General features: G+C 52.9%; 1 protein-coding gene across 3 annotated transcripts in view; it reads left to right on the forward strand.

The window, feature by feature from the left end:
- The window catches only part of CABLES1 (Cdk5 and Abl enzyme substrate 1), a 116719-nt gene extending 103719 nt beyond the window's left edge, over window positions 1–13000 (forward strand). For all 3 annotated transcript variants that reach the window (XM_077900245.1, XM_077900246.1, XM_077900247.1), the window contains 3 exons: window positions 6236–6342; window positions 7535–7742; window positions 10872–13000. In XM_077900245.1, coding sequence (XP_077756371.1) covers window positions 6236–6342; window positions 7535–7742; window positions 10872–11012 — 456 coding nt within the window. In that variant the 3' untranslated portion in view covers window positions 11013–13000. The remainder of the gene's footprint in view (window positions 1–6235; window positions 6343–7534; window positions 7743–10871) is intronic.
- Window positions 13001–18185: the final 5185 nt, after the last annotated feature.

Genomic DNA, 18185 nt, shown 5'->3' on the forward strand with positions numbered 1-18185 from the left:
CTTTAATTCATTTTCTAGTACATAGGAAAGTATAGCACCTTTAATTCATTTTTCTCTCAAGCCAGAAGGACTGAGTAACTGGGGGCCCGTAGTAACCGGGTGCATGCATCTCAGCCTCCAGTGCTACCTCCTTGGCTCATCTCTATCACTGAAAAGAGGGTTGCTGCCTTCCAGCTGGTCGAGAAGTCCCACCTCTCAAGACGTTGTAAGGTACCTCAAGACAGGACCACACAGGAGAATCATGGCTGCTTATCTTCCAGAGAATAATTGTGAACAGGAACTGGAACAGAGGACAGCAAAGACGATCATCCCCTCTGGAAACTGCCTAATGTGGCGGCCCTGGGCTCAGGGTGATTCAGCCAATACCCAGAGTCTGGGCTGTGTGGGGTCAATATGGAGCGGTGGGCTCAAGATGCAGTGGGTGAACAAGGGTCTGGGAGCAGATGGCCCTGACTGGACTCCGAGCAGGTTTTTTTTTTTTTTTTTTTTTTTAATTTTATTTATTTATTCATGAGAGAGACAGAGAGGCAGAGACACAGGCCCCTTGCAGGGAGCCCGATGTGGGACTTGATCCCGGGTCTCCAGGATCACGCCCTGGGCTGAAGCCGATGCCAAACTGCTAGGCCACCGGGACTGCCCCAAGCAGCTGAGTTTAAGTAGGACCTGAAACAGCCCCACAAATCTTGGGGTGCCTTGCCGCAGGTGATGGGGAAGCCAGATGGAGACACCGAAACAACAGAATCCTGAGTGGTTTCCCTAAGCACCCCTGCGTGGTGGAGCTGGGGTCCGACCTGGGGGTTCTGGCTCCAGAGTTTGTGATTTCCTCCTGCAGACCACAGCTCAGAGAAGCAGAGACAGAAGGAAGACTGAAGAGAGAGCCTTATCCCAGCAAGCACAGGAGGTGGGAAGAGAAGAAAGTGGGAAGTGCTCCCATACACTGTGGCCAAGGCCAGCAGCACCTGCTGTTTGGGTCAGAGCTGAGGCCAGTGGAGACAGCTGGGATCAGCACAGCAAGGCTGTGTAGTAGCATCATTATGAGCAAGCACCACTGCCCTGGGATGAATGGTGCCCCTGAAAAACAGGTTGACGTCCTAAGCCCTAGTACCTCGGGTGGCCCTAAACCTGTAGGACTTGATGTCATTACAAACAGAGACCCAGAGAGAAGACAGCCATGTGAACAGACACATGGGGAGAACACCAGGTGATGAATGGCAGAGACCGCAGTAATGTGTCTACAAGCCAGGGGATGCCTGGGACCAGAAGCAAGGAGAAAGCAAGGAAGGATTCAGGCCATAATTATAGAGAGAGCAGAACCCATCTGACACCTTGATCTCGGACTCCTGGCCTCCAGAGCTGAAACACTGTAAATTCCTGTTGTTAAAGCCCCGTGGCCTCTGGTACTTGGTTATGGCAGCCACAGGAAACTGATGTGACCACTTTGGCATTATCTCCCTGCCCAAGGTGCTCAGCCTGACCTTTACATTTTACTACCATCCTCCTCCTGTCTTGAGTCTGGAAGGCCTTTCATCGCCCCAGAAGCCAGCCTGCCTCACCGACATTGATGTCAGCAAACCCACTGAGATGATGGCATTGTTGGGCCCCTGCCTCACACACAGTGGCCACAAATTTCCAGTAGTCCGTGTTCTCTCCTTCCCAAGGTGCCTCTGGACTTCCCGAAGTAGCCACCCGGGAAGCGCTAGGCCCAGCTCTCCCACGTCCCTCCTGTGCCTTCCTCCAACAGAGCCCCTCCCTCTGCCACACTGCCCTGAAGGCTGCCCACCCCCTGGGGGTCAGGAAATGGGCCTTGACAGAGATGGAGATCTGCAGAGATTCCCCCACCCAAAAATGTACCATATCGATTTTAGAAAAGACCCAAAGAGTAGCCCAGTGAAAGCCAAATAAGTGGAGGATGCCAGCAGGCTTTCTACTCCATGCTGGGAGCAGTGGCAAGGAAAGGCTGGAAAGTCCACATAGAGAGAGTGATGCAGTGTAACCCTGGAAGGCAGGGCTCTGCCCCCGAGAAGATGAATTCGAGGGCTTGGCTCTCCCTGTAGCTGGCGTGTGCTGTCCTCACTGGGGCCAGGTGCTCAGTGTCTGCTCTCTGGCCCCCTTCTGCCCCGCCTCTCCAGGACCAGCCTGGAAATAAATGTATGTGTCCACTGCTCTCAGGAAAAGTAGGCCCCAGCTCTTAACCCAAGAGCTAGGACAGGGTTACTTGTGAAAACAAGAGTCTCTCCTTCAAGGCCTGAGTCCAGGGTTGCAGGCTAAGCAGGATTTAGTGTTTGTGAAGTCATTCTGAAATTCGAACTAGTCAGGAAGTGGTGTGTGAGGTTCCTCTGGGGTAAGACTTGGTGCCCTGATAGGCCTTCTTGCCCACAGACCCTCCCCATGGGCTCTGCCCTTACCCTATGTCTTCCCAGGTGAGATTTGCTTATGACGGCAATCCGCGCCATCAGGGAAAGGAGTGAGTGCCTCCTCAGTTATGGTTCCATGGTGGAAGAATGGCATCCATGCAAGCTAGTTTACAGAGGAAGGGGTTTAGCATGGGATACTCAACAACTTATGGAGGCACTGGAGAGGCTGACCACACAGCCTAAGTTGGGGTTTCAGGGATGATCCCAGACCCACACTGCAGAGCCAGGCCACCCCTCACCTCTTCCTTAATCAGGGCCCGCGTTGCTGGTTGGGAACTCAGAGCGGCTGCCAGTGTCAGACCTGGTGCTGCCACTGTCACCCTCGAATGCCTCTACTGGTGAAATGGGCACCCAGGCAGGACTCCTGGACTCCTGCCGACACTTGGCAGAACAGAAGCATGGCTTCCGCGTCATGGTGCCCTCTTGGGCCGGTGCATTGATGGAAGGAATTGGAATCGTATTTGGAATCCTAGCTGCAAAGGAGTCAAGAAGTACAGCCAAGTGGGTCCTGTTTGGGGGGGAGGGGGTGTCGGATATCCGGACCACTGCGTATAATGCAGCTGAATCGCTGAGGAGTGCCCCGACAGCCAGGGCTTTAGGGAAGCCGGTCCAGCAGGAGGTGGCTCCAAGCCCAAGTGTGGATGGGTGCTGCCGGGTGAGGAGACCCAGGTGAGGGGAAAGTCTCCTGGGAAACATCACGATGTGGATCCAGGGCCCCACCCTCGCATGCTGACTCGCCGCGCCTGGAGCAGAGCCCGGATTTCTGCCGTCTCCCATTTCCATGCTCTTGATAAAATTCTCCAGTGTCCTTTAGGTACATCATGTTCTTGTTCAAGCTTCAGGAAAATCCCCTGAAGCAGCCTCGCCAGGTGTTCTTCCTAGTTTCAGGGAGGGGAAGCTGAAGCCTCAGGAGGTTGAGTATCTTTCCTGGAGTTGCCACGTGGCTGGAGGCAGAGCCGCTGACAGCAGTCAGCCCTTCCTACCTGCTGCCTGTCTCGAGTTGTCTCCACTGCTCATTTTAGCCTGATGAATGGAACTGCACTGAGACAGTACATGTGGCGAGCTGGGAGACCCGGCTCCAGTGCCGGCCCCGCCCCATCACCCCTCTGAGCCTCTGCTTCCATACCCGTGAGACGAGGTGGCTAGCACACACCTGCAGGCTGCTCTTCTGGCAGTGGGAAAGCAGAGCTGCTGTGGTTGCCACAGGGAAGGCTCCAGGCCACCCTTCCCAGTCCAGGATATCCTTGCTTGGGGCTCACAGGGCTTCAGTCTCCAACAAGAGCTGGCGAGGGTTTGCTTGAGACTTTGATCCACCAAGGAAGAGCAGGAGAGGCTGGCTCTGGGAGTTAGGGATGCCTGGTGTGGGGCAGAAGAGAGAGGGAGGGAGGGCTTGGGTATTTAGGAAACAGAAGTAGTAGCTGATGGGCCAGTGGGCCCAGCATGAGGTAACGGTGTTAGATGTAGTTCCCCATTCTGCTGCCTGTTTCCTAAATGAAAAATCTTACATCCTGTTCAACCCGGAGGAGACGTCTGTTTGGGATGATAAACGCATCTTGGAGGGCTGCCACAGGGGAAGCATCCACTCTGCCAGACATTGAGTGGCCTCCATAAGGTCTCATACTTCCCTCCTCTTGCTGCCCAGCAAAACATCACTGCACACAAGTGTGTGCCTGCATCTGTTTGCACCCTGGTGCCACACTGCCACTTACTTGTTCCTTGCCAGCACTTCACAGGTGCATAGAGTGGCTACCAGAACCAGCATGTCCTGGACCACCTAAGGGAGAGCCTTCTTGATTGGGCCAGAAAGACAAGCTACCACAGAACTCTTGGCATTGCACTGAGTCTGTTTTCACCCAGAATTTGAGAAAGTTCCATAGGAGTTTGGTGGAACCATTTGAGTTCATCTTGCTATGGTTTGCTTTTACTTGCCAAGCTGTTACAAAGGTGCTGCTAATATCAATGTGAATTTGGATGTGCTGGCTCTTTGTCTCCTCTCCGTTATTAACGGACACCAGAGGCCTTCCACGTGCCTGTACAGCCAAGCATCTTCTGAATGGAGGTGTTTACAGATAGCTACCCACTTGTGCAGGAGCCCTGGAGGAAAGCTGTGATGCCTCCACTAGAAGAGGCCAGGCCACAGCCGCCGTCCACGGGACTGTTCCCTACCCAGCAGAAACCAAACTTGCTCTTTTCTCGGGCTCTGCCTGGTGGATATTACTGCCTACAGTCAGCCAGAGAGGCATCAGGCATCCTTGTTGCTCTTCGAAAGTAGGATCCTGAGGAGGAGAAGTGAGGCTAACCTGGTGAGACCCAGCCAGAGACTGTTACGTTCAGAGTTAATAGCATACGGCACAGACCAACCAGGAAGACCCAGGTCCTCAGAAGGACCTCGAATGAACCAGTCTTTAAGGATGGATAGGATTAGAAAGGGGGAGGGGGAGGGCATCTGACTGGCTCAGGCTGTGGAGCCTGCAACTCTTGATCTTGGGGTTGTGAGTTCGAGCCCCGCATTGGGTGAAAAGCCTACTAAAAAAAGGAGAGGGGAAGAGGAAGAACCCCAAGGTTTCCAGGATTGTTAACAGTAGCTGACACCATGTACACATGATGGAAGATTATCTAGCCATTAGAAGGAAGGGAATTCTGGGCAGCCTGGGTGGCTCAGTGGTTTAGTGCTGCCTTCAGCCCAGAGCCTGATCCCGGGGATCAGGGATTGAGTCCCACGTCAAGCTCCCTGCATGGAGCCTGCTTCTGCCTCTGCCTCTCTGTCTCTCAAATAAATAAAATCTTAAAAAAAAAAAAATCTGACACCTGCTACACTGTGGTTGAACGTGGAGAAACATTGTGCTGAGTGAAACAAGCCAGCCGCAAAAGGACATACTGTATGATTCCACTTGGATGAGAGACCTAGAGAAGTCAGAGACTGCAAGCAGAATGGTGTTTGCGAGTGAGAGCTGGGGTGGGGGGAACAGGGAGCTGTTGAGTGGGGATAGAGTGATGAAAGTTCTGCAGATGGATGATGGTGATGGCCACACAGCATGAATCGACTTAATGCCACTGAACTGGATACTTTAAATGGTAAATTTTATGTGGTGTATATTTTCCCACAACTAGGAAAATAATAGCTAACATTTATCAAGTGCTTGCTGTATGCCAAGTGCTGCTCAGAGCACTTCTGTAGTTCTCAAAATAGCCACGTGAAGGTAGACACTGTTAGCTGTTCTCATTTTACAGATGGGGAGCCTGATGTGTGGGGTCATTAAGTAAGTGTCCCAGGGTCAGATGACTCGCGATGGTCACATGTGGATTGAACCCTCAAGTGTGCAGGTGCACACCCCATGCCCTCACCCCTGTGCTCAGTAACAGGCTGAGGCACAGGACCTGCAGGAGGGACTGGAGGCTGCTGTTTCCAGATGTCACCCAGTCCTGCCGTAGCAGGGATTCGTGTTCTCTCTGCCTCCAGAAGCCATGTGCTGTTCAGACGCTCAGGCTCAGCGGGGCCCTTGATGTGGCTCTCTTCCGGGCTCCCCATTGCTCGGTGGTGTCCGAGATTGTCGTTGGCCATAATATGCATGTAACCGTTCACCCAAGACCCCTATATATTAAAGAGTGACCCAGGGTATACCTGGGTGGCTCAGTCAGTTCAACGTTTGGCTTGGGTCTACCTTGAGATCATGACCCACGTCCAGCTCCCTGCTCAGCGGAGTCTCTACTTCTCCCTCTCCCTCTGCCCTCCCCACCCCAGGCTTGTGTTTTTGTCTCTTTCAATTAAATAAAATCTTTAAAAACTTTAAGAGTGACCCGAGTTGTCCAATCTGTTACAGACCACAGTAATAGACTATGTGAAGCCCTCAGATCTCAAGAAGGACATGAATGAGACCTTCAAGGAGAAGTTTCCCCACATTAAGTTAACACTCAGCAAGATAAGAAGGTAGGTGAGGATCAACATCCACTTGAACTTCCCATTCAAACCCTTTCCTGGTGTGCATTAAGCTCATGCTTTGTATGGCTGGTTCCTCCTGTAGTTCCAGGAAAATCATTTACACAGGTGCATGCAGCAAGGTGAGGCTCATCCGATGCTGGTGGATGCTTGCTTGCATGAGTGAGAGCCAAGGAAGGACAGAAGACCGAGCTCTTGACATGAGTTAGTTGACAGGGGTCTGGGGGGAGCTTCCTTAAGTGAAAGAATAATTACTTCATACTGTCTGAGGCTTAACAGTTCAGTAAGGGTTATGATACAGAAAACTCATTCTCTGCTTTCTCAAATGTAGACAAAACAGAAAACGGTTGGATAACATTTGAGATAATTCTTCACCCACAGTCATTCACCCAAGAGTTGACAGCCACACCTTACCTTTAAGCATTTGGCAAAACAAAGCAAGATCAGACCCATCTTTTCCCTGCAGCTGATTGGATTGACTTCGTGGTGACCCACATGTGCCAGCCTGGAGAGAAGTGCCTGGGGTTGTGTGTGTACACCAGGACAGATTTTCAGTGCATGTAGTGATGGAGGCTAGACTATGCGCCAACACGGCGTTGGAGTAGGTGCCAATATTTACATGCTGTGTATTCCAATTCTGACTTGATTCTGGCATGTTCCAAGCCAGAGAAGTGTGAGAAAAGTGATGTATTCACACTTTGTCCATTTGCTGGGTAGCATTCCTCAGTACACTGGCTGTTTTGCTGTTAGCCTAACCCCTCTTCTGCCACAGTTTCTGAACATGACTGATACTCAGCAGAGTTGATACCAAGCACCTAATTTAAATCTATAGGTGTCTCTCTGGAATGATCATAATTCCCCTCTGCAATTTACCTCTTTTCCCTTGGACAGCTTTACTTCTAGTTTCTAGAGACCCTCAGACACCACCTGGATTCAGTGTGGTCTTCTGTGTCCTTGTTGACATGGTCAGTACAGTTTCACCAATAGAGAAGAGCCCTAGCAGCTTAAGTCTGTTGCCCACGTATAAAGGAAATTTACCCTTTGGGATTTAGTCCCATTCCACGTCACCCTTCTGGGAATGAGAAAAAGGAAATGCTTTGGGATGCACTAGTCTTTTTTTTCTTTGGGGTCCTCTGAAACTCCCGAGTTCTAATAATGTTCCTTTCTTCCTGTCTTTCTATAGTCTGAAGCGAGAGATGCGGAAGCTTGCCCAGGAGGACTGTGGCTTTGAGGAGCCCACAGTGGCCATGGCCTTTGTCTATTTTGAGAAGCTCGCCCTCAAGGGAAAGCTAAACAAACAGAACCGGAAGCTTTGTGCCGGAGCATGTGTACTATTAGCAGCCAAAATCGGAAGTGACCTCAAAAAACATGAAGTCAAGCATTTAATTGACGTAAGTGACCTGAGTCCTGTTGCCTGAGGAAGCATGTGGGAAGAGCCTGGTTGGTGATCCTGCCCAGGAGAATTGCTGGTACCCACTGAGAGACCAGGGCTGTGAGGTCATCCTGCAGTGGAGGTCAGGCCCCGCATCTCAGGCTGCTCTAGAACAGAGGGATGATCCACTTTGACAAGACCAAAGATCCCCAGTATTGGGTCAGGCCATAAAAATCCATTTTCAGACACCCTGAGGGGTGAAATTACTCTCAAGCCACAGAAGCCACTGCAGTGGGAAGGGGACAGGGGCTTGTGGGCAGTGTGACCACAGAATGTCCGTCAGACACATTGACTCAACAGACCTTGGCTTCCTGTGGCCTTAGTTGTCTCTTCTTTAAGGAAGGGCATGGGTTTGATTGAGTGGTACCTCTTCCTTCTAAAGGAGAGCCCCATCAAAGCAAGGAAACCCAGATCTTGGGTGCAAAATGCCTGTTTTGAAATATACTGTATTCGTAGAAGACTTGAGATGCAATAAAACCAACAGATCAGGAGACAGTTGCCAATGAAAAGATAGCTTCCTATCACGGTTCCCAAGAGAAGTGGCTTAGCTCAGTCTGCTGAGCAAAATCACATTGACAGGGTGGCTTCAACAGCAGGCATTGACTTCTCACAGTTCTGGAGGCCGGGAGTCCAGGATCAGGGTGCTGGTGGCTTCAGGTCCTGGCAAGAGTGCTCTCCTTGGCTTGTAGATGGCCTCCTTTCATTGTGTCCTCATGTAGCAGGGAAAGAGGTAGGCTCTCTGCTCTCCTCTAATGGCACTCATCACATTGTGAGGACTGCACTCATCAGCTCCTCAACCTGACCACATCCCGGAGCCCCCCAGTTAATATCTTGTTGGAGGATAGGATTGGTGGGGACACCAAACCATGGGGAGCCATGTGGGGAAGTACTGTGGTTGGTCGTGAGGCAGAGGAAGAAGGGGGAACTGTGGGCTGGATGGAGCCTCCTGTTTCCATTAGAAGGAACAGGCAAGGCAGGGTAAGTGGGCTTCAGACTGGCTAGCTAGAATCATTCCAGTTGACTCTGGGGCAGAGGAGAGCTGTCCTTACTGGTTCCCCTGGCCCTGTGTGAAACATTTGGGCAGGTGGAGAGTGGTCTGGAGTGTGAGAAGGGGATTGAGGAGATGGTTGAGGTACGTCTGGGCCTTGGATGGGTTGGTTTTGCATACAAAAGATGTACCCACGAGTAGTTGGCTAGCCCTAGAAGGGGGGTGGGCGCGCCCTCTTGGGTCTGCGAGGCTCCAGATGGCCAAGCGTCAGAATACAGAAACTACAGAAACTACAAGTTGTGGTCACTACGATACCCTGTGGGCTAGTTGTGCGGCTGGCTCAGGGGCACAGGAGGAAAAGCAGAAAGGGAGCTAATGTAGGTACTTCCCACCTAAGAGCATTCTTTTTGCTTTATCATTTTTATTTAAAGTTTACAGTTCAGGGGATCCCTGGGTGGCTCAGCGGTTGAGTGTCTGCCTTCGGTTCAGGGCGTGATCCTGGGGTCCCGGGATTGAGTTCTGCATCGGGCTCCCTGCATGGAGCCTGCTTCTCCCTCTGCCTGTGTCTCTGCCCACCCCCACCCCCACCCATCTCTCATGAATGAATAAATAAAATCTTTTAAAAAAAATAAAGTTTACAGTTCACTGGTATTAAGTGCATTTATATTGTTGTGTGGCCATCACCACTGTCTGTTTCCAGAACTTTTTCATCTTGCCAAACTGAAACTCTGACCCCCTTCACCACTAATACTCCTTTCCCTCTCACCTCCCAGGCCTTGGCCACCATTCCTTCCATCTCTGAGTATGACTTCAGCTGTCTTGCATAAGTGGAATCATAAACTGTCTTTTGTGACTGGCTTGTTTTTCTTAGCATTATGTCTTCAACATGTGTCAGAATTTCCTTTTTAAGGCTGACTGTATGTATAGTCCACAGTCCACATTTTGTTTATCCATTCATCCATCGATGGAAGAAAGTGTTAAGTCAGTGCTTTACTGTTTCTTTTCTTTTCTTTTCTTTCTTTTTTTTTTTTTTTGCTTTACTGTTTCTAAGAAATGGTGCATAATTGTCTAGCTTGTAGAGTATATACTTCTAGGAACATGGAGGGCATCTTTGGTTATCAGATCTGAGCGGAGAATCAACAGGTTTACATAGATACTCCCTGAACTGATCTTTACAAGCACGGTGTTAACACACATGTAATTGTAGTTGAGTAACTTACCGTCCAGCAAAAGCTGACAGTGTCCATGCAGAACGTACAGTTCCAGGCAATGGTTTGACATTTGCAGTAGCAATTAACCTGACTCGCGGTCCCATCCTAGTTAAACAGTCTGAACGTGGCCACTAATGTCTCTGCTGGGGAGTTGTTTTTATTAAGCCAAAGCAGAATGTGCCCTGACGAAAACAAGGCCTTTCCTACCCACCTTCCCGCCAGGTTCTTCGTCTCTACCTCTGCAGCCCTCACAGCTGGGTGGAGTGAGAGGCAGTGCCCGAGGGGAGCCTCAGGCATGAGCTGAACACAGCTGTGTGCTCAGGCCGTCCACACCCACACGCCCCAGCTGTGCGACGCCCTGAACATGAGGTGATCTCAGCAGGCCTTGGGTCCTCGTGTGAAATGAAAGGACCAAACTACACAGTCAGCTCCCCTAATCCTGAGCTTATCACATGGTCACTACTGTCGTAGGCGATTTGCTCTCTTTTTAGTCTTCTCTCCAAGCCTCTACTTGAAACAGGTGTTGAGTTTGGAGCTCAGCATTGCAGTTTACACCCCATGTTTTCTCTCATCTGTGAAGTGGGCATAAAAGTAGCATTGACCTTGCAGGATTATTGAGAGTAGTAAATGGAGTGATGGGATGGATATTGGGCTCCAGGCAGACCGTGGGTCTTGGGGGCCGTTGGATTCCTTCTCCACTAGGTCTGAGAGCAGGAAGTACAGCTGATGGGCCGCTCCCCCCGCCCCGCCCCTTCGGCTGCATTCCTGCCCATAATGGGTTTCTCTGTAAACACTCCTTGGTGGGTGGATAGAGAGCTTACACGAGCAGAAGCCTAGGATTTTGATTTCAATGCTAAAATGCTCTTGGTTTCCTTTCATTCTGTTGCAGAAACTGGAAGAGAAGTTCCGGCTGAATAGGCGAGAACTGATTGCCTTTGAATTCCCAGTGTTAGTGGCCTTGGAGTTTGCTCTTCATCTGCCAGAGCATGAAGTCATGCCCCATTACAGACGCCTGATCCAGAGCTCCTAGCACAGGCCCCAAGGACGGGTAGGGACCGCTTCCTCTGAGCTTGTGGAGCAGCACTTACTACTGGAAATGCAGAAACAGAACTCGACATACCAACCTGTTTTCCTCTCAACATGTTTTTGTGGAGAAGCAGTACCGGAAACTTTTCAGGAAGTCCCGGTCTGGCTAGCCCGGCATGAGCCGTGAGCGGGTGATTACGCGGCAGCTGAAGGGGAGACCCGTGCAGGAGGTGGCCAAGGGCCTTTCAGCTTTCACCTGGCTGGCATTCCCAGCTGTCCCCGCCCTGCTGTTCTTCTGGGCACAAACAGACCTCGCAAGCATGGTCCATGGTCTCCCCTGCAGACCTGGCCCCACTCAAGAGAGCAGAGTTCTAAAGCAGAAGGGAATTTACAGTGGCTGGGGGAAGCTTTTAAAGGATACCCTTACTGTGTCAAAACAGTTTGCCAATCTGTTTTTGTCTCCGCTCTTAGAGGTGTGCGCACACACCCAGGGGGGAAGGCGGCGTGAGAGTGTGAGAATGTGTGTGTCAGAGCTGCCACCTGCCAGAGCACGGACCTCTGCCTGGGGGCGAGAACCAGCCCGACCTTCAGCAGTTCTAGACCATCTCTGGGCAACTGCCCCTCTCTCTCTACCAGATTGTCTGACATCCTCCGCCCTTAGGAAATGCCATAGTTTCTGTTACTGCTCCTACCACCAATGGGACAAAGAGGACGAGTCCTCGATGCTGGACAGGCCACGTGGAAAGGCATGAAGTGTGGCGCTCTATGCCTTTCCGAGGCTGCACCGCGTGCTTATGGTTGACCTTCGCACTTTCCCGCTGCGGAGACGGCTGGGGCTGCTCCGCGGTGTGTATTCTGTGCTCTATGTTAGAGTGCATAATAAGCACATTGATTGTGCTTGCTCTATATACGTGTTTTCTAGAAATCCAGAGTAGGTGGGAGACACATGATTGGTGTTTGGAGGCGTCTGACCGCTGGGACAGACTGCATCTGAAGCTGAGGTTCGGTGGACGGGAGAGGCAGCAACTTCTCATCGCCCCATCCACTGTCTGTGCAGAACTTCCGCTGTAACTCGTCCTGCCTGGCTGGCCCGTCGGGTCCCGGGGCACGTCACAGCCACAAGAGCTGTGCCTGCTGGACTTCACTGGACAGGAGGCGGCCGGGGCCCTGTAGAAAGAAAATTAAAATATTTTGTTTCTATATACATGTATGTGTATGTGTAGACACACATGTCACTGGTCACCCCTTGCCCAGGATTACTGATCGCTGTGCCACCATCCCCACTTGCACACAGATGGGAGCTCCTCACATCAGCTCAGAGAGCAGGTGACAGGGAAGCCGAGCACACGGCTTTAGTTAGCGGAGCCGGAAAGAATCCCGACAGTGGCACAGGATGGAGGGATTTAAGGAACAGCTGGGGAGGGAACAGATTACTCCCCTTCCCCAGACTCCTAGATTTCAAACAAATTCAGTACTAAATATTTTGCTAACAAGTATCCTGGGCTGGATTCAGTTTTAAGACCATGATTTTGTTGGGGGCCATGATGAACACGACCTCTAAGTCAACTGACATTTAAGGGGTGCCAACTGTTGGAGAGGCGTAGTGTTCAGAGCGTCTCTACCGCCTGAACTAAACATGCCATTGACCTTCCTGTCCTGTGGCTGGCACGTGCTGCCCTGATGAGCCACCCCAGGGTCGCAGCCTGCTCAGCTCCCCGGGGAGTGCCTGGCAGATGGGAAGCCTATATGAGGAGCAAGGCCACTGGCATCTAGGAACTGCCCACAGAGCTCCCCACTGTCCATCTGTCTTGAATCTCCTGCCAAGCTCAGGGGGACATCGGGTGGGTGACCCGTGCCACCAGGGTCCTTCCTGTGTTTCAGAAATCAAGCTAATCTTGAATTTGGGGCTGTTTGGTTTTTAGCATTTATCAAGATGAACTTAAGTTGTTGGTCCATTATTTAAAAAAAAAAAAAAAAACTAATTTTAAACTATTTTGGCCTGTGGATTTGTTGAGTTGGGGAATTTTATTGGTTTTAACTTAGTTGGGAGAGGGCTCAGAATGAAAGATTTTGTCAAGAGGCTGCTTTTGCTTGTCCTTAACGTGGGCTTTCTAAAGGAGGGGGGAGGATGAGACGGAGGGTCGGGGACGAAGACCACTGCCAGGGCCACCCCTGTGAAGTGCGCCCCACACACTGCTCCAGCCTTGGGCCTTGACAAGGAGTCAAGGAGCCTGAGCTTGTGTGGAGAGGAGGCGTGCCACTTGGCAGACTGTTCTAGAAGACCTTGAGGCTCTGCCCTTTTCACCCTCCACCACAAGGGGCAGCTTCAGCCCCCCTGCCAGTCCCACTTCCTCAGACCCGCCCTGAAGCCTCCCCAGCTCTCCCTGTGCACACACGTCTGTGGGGAAGCCCTGCCTGGCCGTGTGCCCCACAGGATGGCACTAGCGGCTCTGCCTGACTCGGTTTCCCCACATTGGACTTGTCAGGCGTGACTTGTCAGACAGATACCAACCAAGCAGACAGGCTAGTGCAGCCCCCTGGGGAGGAAGTGGCCGCTGCTGCCCTGTCCCAGTGTAGCTGCCCCGGGGCCTGGGCCTGCTCAGGCACAACAGAGGTCACCACTTTCCCTCCATCCCCCCCTTCCCGCTCCCCATCAAACCTACACAACGGGAACATACCAACTGCAAAGCTCTTCATTTTTGTGTCTTTTTCCTTGTTTTTAACTAAGAATTCCCCTACTGCAGTTGGCGTGGTCTTCACCCAGTGGGCCCATTTTGGGGTGGCCCCTTACTGCACATGAGCCCCTCTGTACTAGAGGCCCTGCCCTGCGGCTGCGGCAGCAGGTGACGCTGGAGACCCCTGCCCTCCTCCTCAGTCTGTCCCCTCATTCTCCCAACAGCAAGAAATAAAACTGTTTACAGCCCCTGCTGCCGGATTGTTCTTTCTCAGACATTTCCAGCTCCGGCCTCTCCCTCCAGCCTCCCCCTCCGCTGCCTCCACAACCCATCCGAGCCTGAGGCCGCCTTGGCCCCCTTGCAGTCTGCCTCTTTACAGTCCTGTTGTGGGTGCATTGATGGGGAAGGCTTCGAAGACAGCTTGTGAGGGGGCGGCCTGAGGGCCTCCTGGGGGCCGTGCGGTCTGGGACAGCAGGGCCAGGTAGGAGAGCGCTGGCAGCCGGAGAAGGGAGGAAACCTCACGACTATAGACCCGGAGTCCTGTGTCCTCAACACCAACTTAAAAGGTGGCTTCCGGGAGTGCAACTGTGAGGCACAACTGAAGTAAAAAGCTATTATAAAAGAAATAATCGGTGAAAGGAGTGGTCTTCTTGCTGCCAGGGGAACTCCCCGCAGAAGGCACAAGTGCTGGCTCAGAGCCCCCGCCCCATAAAGGACCATTCAGACTCCTAAACAGATATTCCAGAAATTCTGCAAACAAGCCTGGTTGCGGCAGGAAAGCAGGCCTGGCGAGGATGGCGCTTCCTCTCTGCCCTCGCCCGCTGCCATCTTTCTACTCCAGGTGTGGTCCAGGCACCAGCAGCACCCGGGGGCCTGTTACAGATGTGGAATTCGCATCCTAAGATCTCATGAAGATTTGTGTACACTAAGATCTCAGAGGGACTGTTCCTCTGATAAGCACAGGAAATAAAGTTCTTGGTCTACAAAGACTAACCACTCATAGAGTTGTCTAAAATAGAAAAAAAAAAAATGCAGAGACTGTAGATGGTTTTTAATACCAAAAACAAAACAAAAGAACAGCACCAGGCTCTCACCGAAAGGTAGTTTCGACTGTCAGATCATGTAGCCACTGCCCCTAACATTTTCCGGATGCACGTGGTCAGATTGAAACCGGACTGCGCTACAGCTCACGTGCTGCAAATCCCAGCGGGCTCCCCGTGGATGGCCTCATCCAGGTTGGCCAGGGTCGCCGTTCAGGTGAGGCCTGTGTCCCAGGTTGTCGGGCCCAGGGTGGAGGGTCAGGGCTGCTGAGGGCGCTGGAGCAGGGGTCCCCTCTAGTATGACTGCGGGCTGCACGCACACAACCTTGGCGACCTCCTGGAGGAGCAGACTTCTCAGTTTGCTTTTTCACTGGGGTCCACCTACCATATTAGGATTTTATTTGAGGGCAGCCCAGGGGGGCTCAGCAGTTTAGCGCCGCCTTCGGCCCTGAAGTCCCAGGATGGAGTCCCACATCGGTCTCCCTGCATGGAGTCTGCTTCTCCCTCTGCCTGTGTCTCTGCCTGCCTCTCTGTCTCTGTCTCTCTCTCTGTCTCTTTCTCTCTCTCTCTCTCTCTGTCTCTCATGAATAAATAACTTAAAAAATTAAATTAAAAAAAAAGATTTTATTTGAGAGAGGGAGCACACAAAATGCGGGGAAGGGGAGATGGAGAAGCGGACTCCACGGAGCAGGGAGCCCCACGGGGCTTGATCCCAGGACCCTGGGGTCAGGACCCGAGCCAACACACCGACTGAGCCACCCAGGCACCCCTACCTACCATTTAAAAATATATCTTATATTGGATTCTGTGTGTGTCAACAGGGACTCCCAGGCCTGCCCGGGAGGGGCTTCCAGAGCTTGAGGAAGGAGCCCTGGGGGTGGGCAGAAGTCATCTTTGCCAGGTGCCAGGATCCTCGTCTCCAAGGGAGCTCTGAGTGCAGAAGCTAGAAAGGGCAGTGCCAGGGGTGGGCCAGATTCCCCCGCATGGGCCAAGGCAACGGGCTGGCAGTTGCTACTCAGGTCAGCCGGGTGCACAGGGGCAGGCCAGGTTAGAGCCGTCGTTTGGTCCTAGGAGTAAAGGCCAAGAAGACCAAGAAGATGGACAGACAAGTCCAGGCCACTGGACCAGGGCGTCTGGCCAGGTTGGGGAGAAGCCAGAGCCGTGACCTGTGGTAGGAAGGCCACCCCTTGGACGGGAGGGCTGGTGGGCAGCCCGGGGGGCCGCGTGTTCACCGAGGAGATAGCACGCGCTCCGGCTGTGCTGCACACTCCGAGCGCGAGTTCTCCCGGGACCCTTACACGAAGTGCACAGTTAGGGATCACGGCTCCCATTTCAGAGCCCAAGATGCAGCCTCTGAGAATCACCTCCCGGAGCTCACAGTTACACAGTGGTAAAGGCAGGATGCAAGTCCCGATGGCTGAGGCCAAACCCAACCGGCTCTCCCGCCTCAAGCCGGGTCAGCAACGAGACGCTGAGAACGCGGGAGCCAACGTGGCCCAGCAGTTTAGCGCCGCCTTCGGCCCCGGGCCTGATCCTGGAGTCCCGGGATCGAGTCCCGCGTCGGGCTCCGCCTGGAGCCTGCTTCTCCCTCTGCCTGTGTCTCTGCCTTTCTCTGTGTCTCTCATGAATAAATAAAATCTTTAAAAACAAACAAACAAACAAACAAACAAACGTGGGCGCCCGAGCCGGGCTGACCTCAGATGGCCCCGACCTGCCGCCCCAGGCCCCCGCGCCAGGCGGGGCCTCCCCCAGCACACGGCGGGGTGGGGGGGGCAAGGCCGTGTCACGACGGGGCCCAGAGAACGGCCGGGGGGTTGCGAGCCGCTTGAGACTTCACACCCCCGACCCCAAATGTCGCTGGCAGGACACAGGCCCCCCCAGGTGCTCCCGGAGACCCTTTCAGGCTCTCGGCCACAGGCTTCCGGCCTGGAACACTCCACCACCCGCAAGCGCTCACCAGGTCGGTGTTGCTCAAGTCTAACGGGCGTCATCACGAGGCAATCCCCCGTGGGCACATGACCCCGGTCCTCTGCTCAGGCCTTGCTCAGCTCTGACCCCGCAGACCCCCCCATCTCCCCTGCCCTCCGGCCGCTGCTTCGGTTCTGCCACCGGTGAACAAGAGCAGCAGGAGGAGGCCAGCTCGGGGGCTCCAGGGCCCGCCCCGCCCCACCCCGCCCCACCCAAGGGACCCTGCTAGTCCTGGGGTCTCTCGGCCTCCTAGGTCCCCTAACCTGTCCACACCTCCACAGTTTCCGCACTGAACTCACTTTCATTGCCCCCCGTTGCCAGGGCCCACCCCACCTGGCACAGCCAGCTGGCAGTCTAGAACAGCGTTTCATCAAGCATGAGCAATCGGGAAAACGAGCATTCTATATTTCCAAATCATTCTGGAAGCAAACAGTGGAAATCATCCCACAAAACCATCAAGAATGAGTGAGAACAGGCGAGAAGATCACGTGCCTTTAAAAAAAGAAAAACAACTGACAAAAGGCAGCTTGGCTACAATGAACCTGACCCTAAAATCAGCCCTCCTTGGGGTGCCGGCGGTATCCAGGCCTCCTCCCCACCAAATGGTCATTCCTTTGGAACCTTAAAGTTCTTCGTCATTCCCCTCTGAGGGGAACAGGAGGGGCTTTGAACAGGATTTGAACAGGAGCTGGTCATGGAAGTTGACCAAAAAAGAAAAAAAAAATTCATTGCATCCAATGGGGAGGCTGCTGACATCTTCTGCTAGAACTACTCACTCTAAATTAGTTTTTAAAGACCCTGAGTTCCCGGGACCCCTGAGTGACTCAGCGGTTGAGCGTCTGCCTTCAGCTCAGGTCGTGATCCTGGGGTCCTGGGATCGAGTTCCACAGCGGGCTCCCTGCAGGGAGCCTGTTTCTCCCTCTGCCCGTGTCTCTGCCTCTCTCTGTGTCTCTCACGAATAAATAGAATCTTTTTTTTTAATTTTTATTTATTTATGATAGTCACAGAGAGAGAGAGAGAGAGGCAGAGACATAGGCAGAGGGAGAAGCAGGCTCCATGCACTGGGAGCCCGACGTAGGATTTGATCCCGGGTCTCCAGGATCGCGCCCTGGGCCAAAGGCAGGCGCCAAACCGCTGTGCCACCCAGGGACCCCAAATAGATAGAATCTTAAAAAAAAAAAAAATCTGCATTCCAGGCCCCACCCACCATCTCAGCCCCAGTCCTACTGGGGTGCAGTGGGGTGAGGCAGGGAGCACTGAGTTGGTCCTCCCAAGGGTACACCTCGGGGGCGATGGGACACTGATGCTGCTCAGGCCACTGGGGATTCCAGCGCAAACAGGACATCCTAAGTTTTTAGAGTAAAACTCCAGGAGGCCCAAGGGGCCAGGCAAGTGTATAAAGATAGAAAGAGAACAGAAATAACTGTTGGTGAGAAGCCTATGACCCCCGAGCCCAAGGACAGCTGGGACGAAGAGCAGTGGGGAGCCACATGG

Source organism: Canis aureus, chromosome 6, assembly GCF_053574225.1.
Source record: "Canis aureus isolate CA01 chromosome 6, VMU_Caureus_v.1.0, whole genome shotgun sequence".
In the NCBI taxonomy this organism is placed as follows: Eukaryota; Metazoa; Chordata; class Mammalia; order Carnivora; family Canidae; genus Canis; species Canis aureus.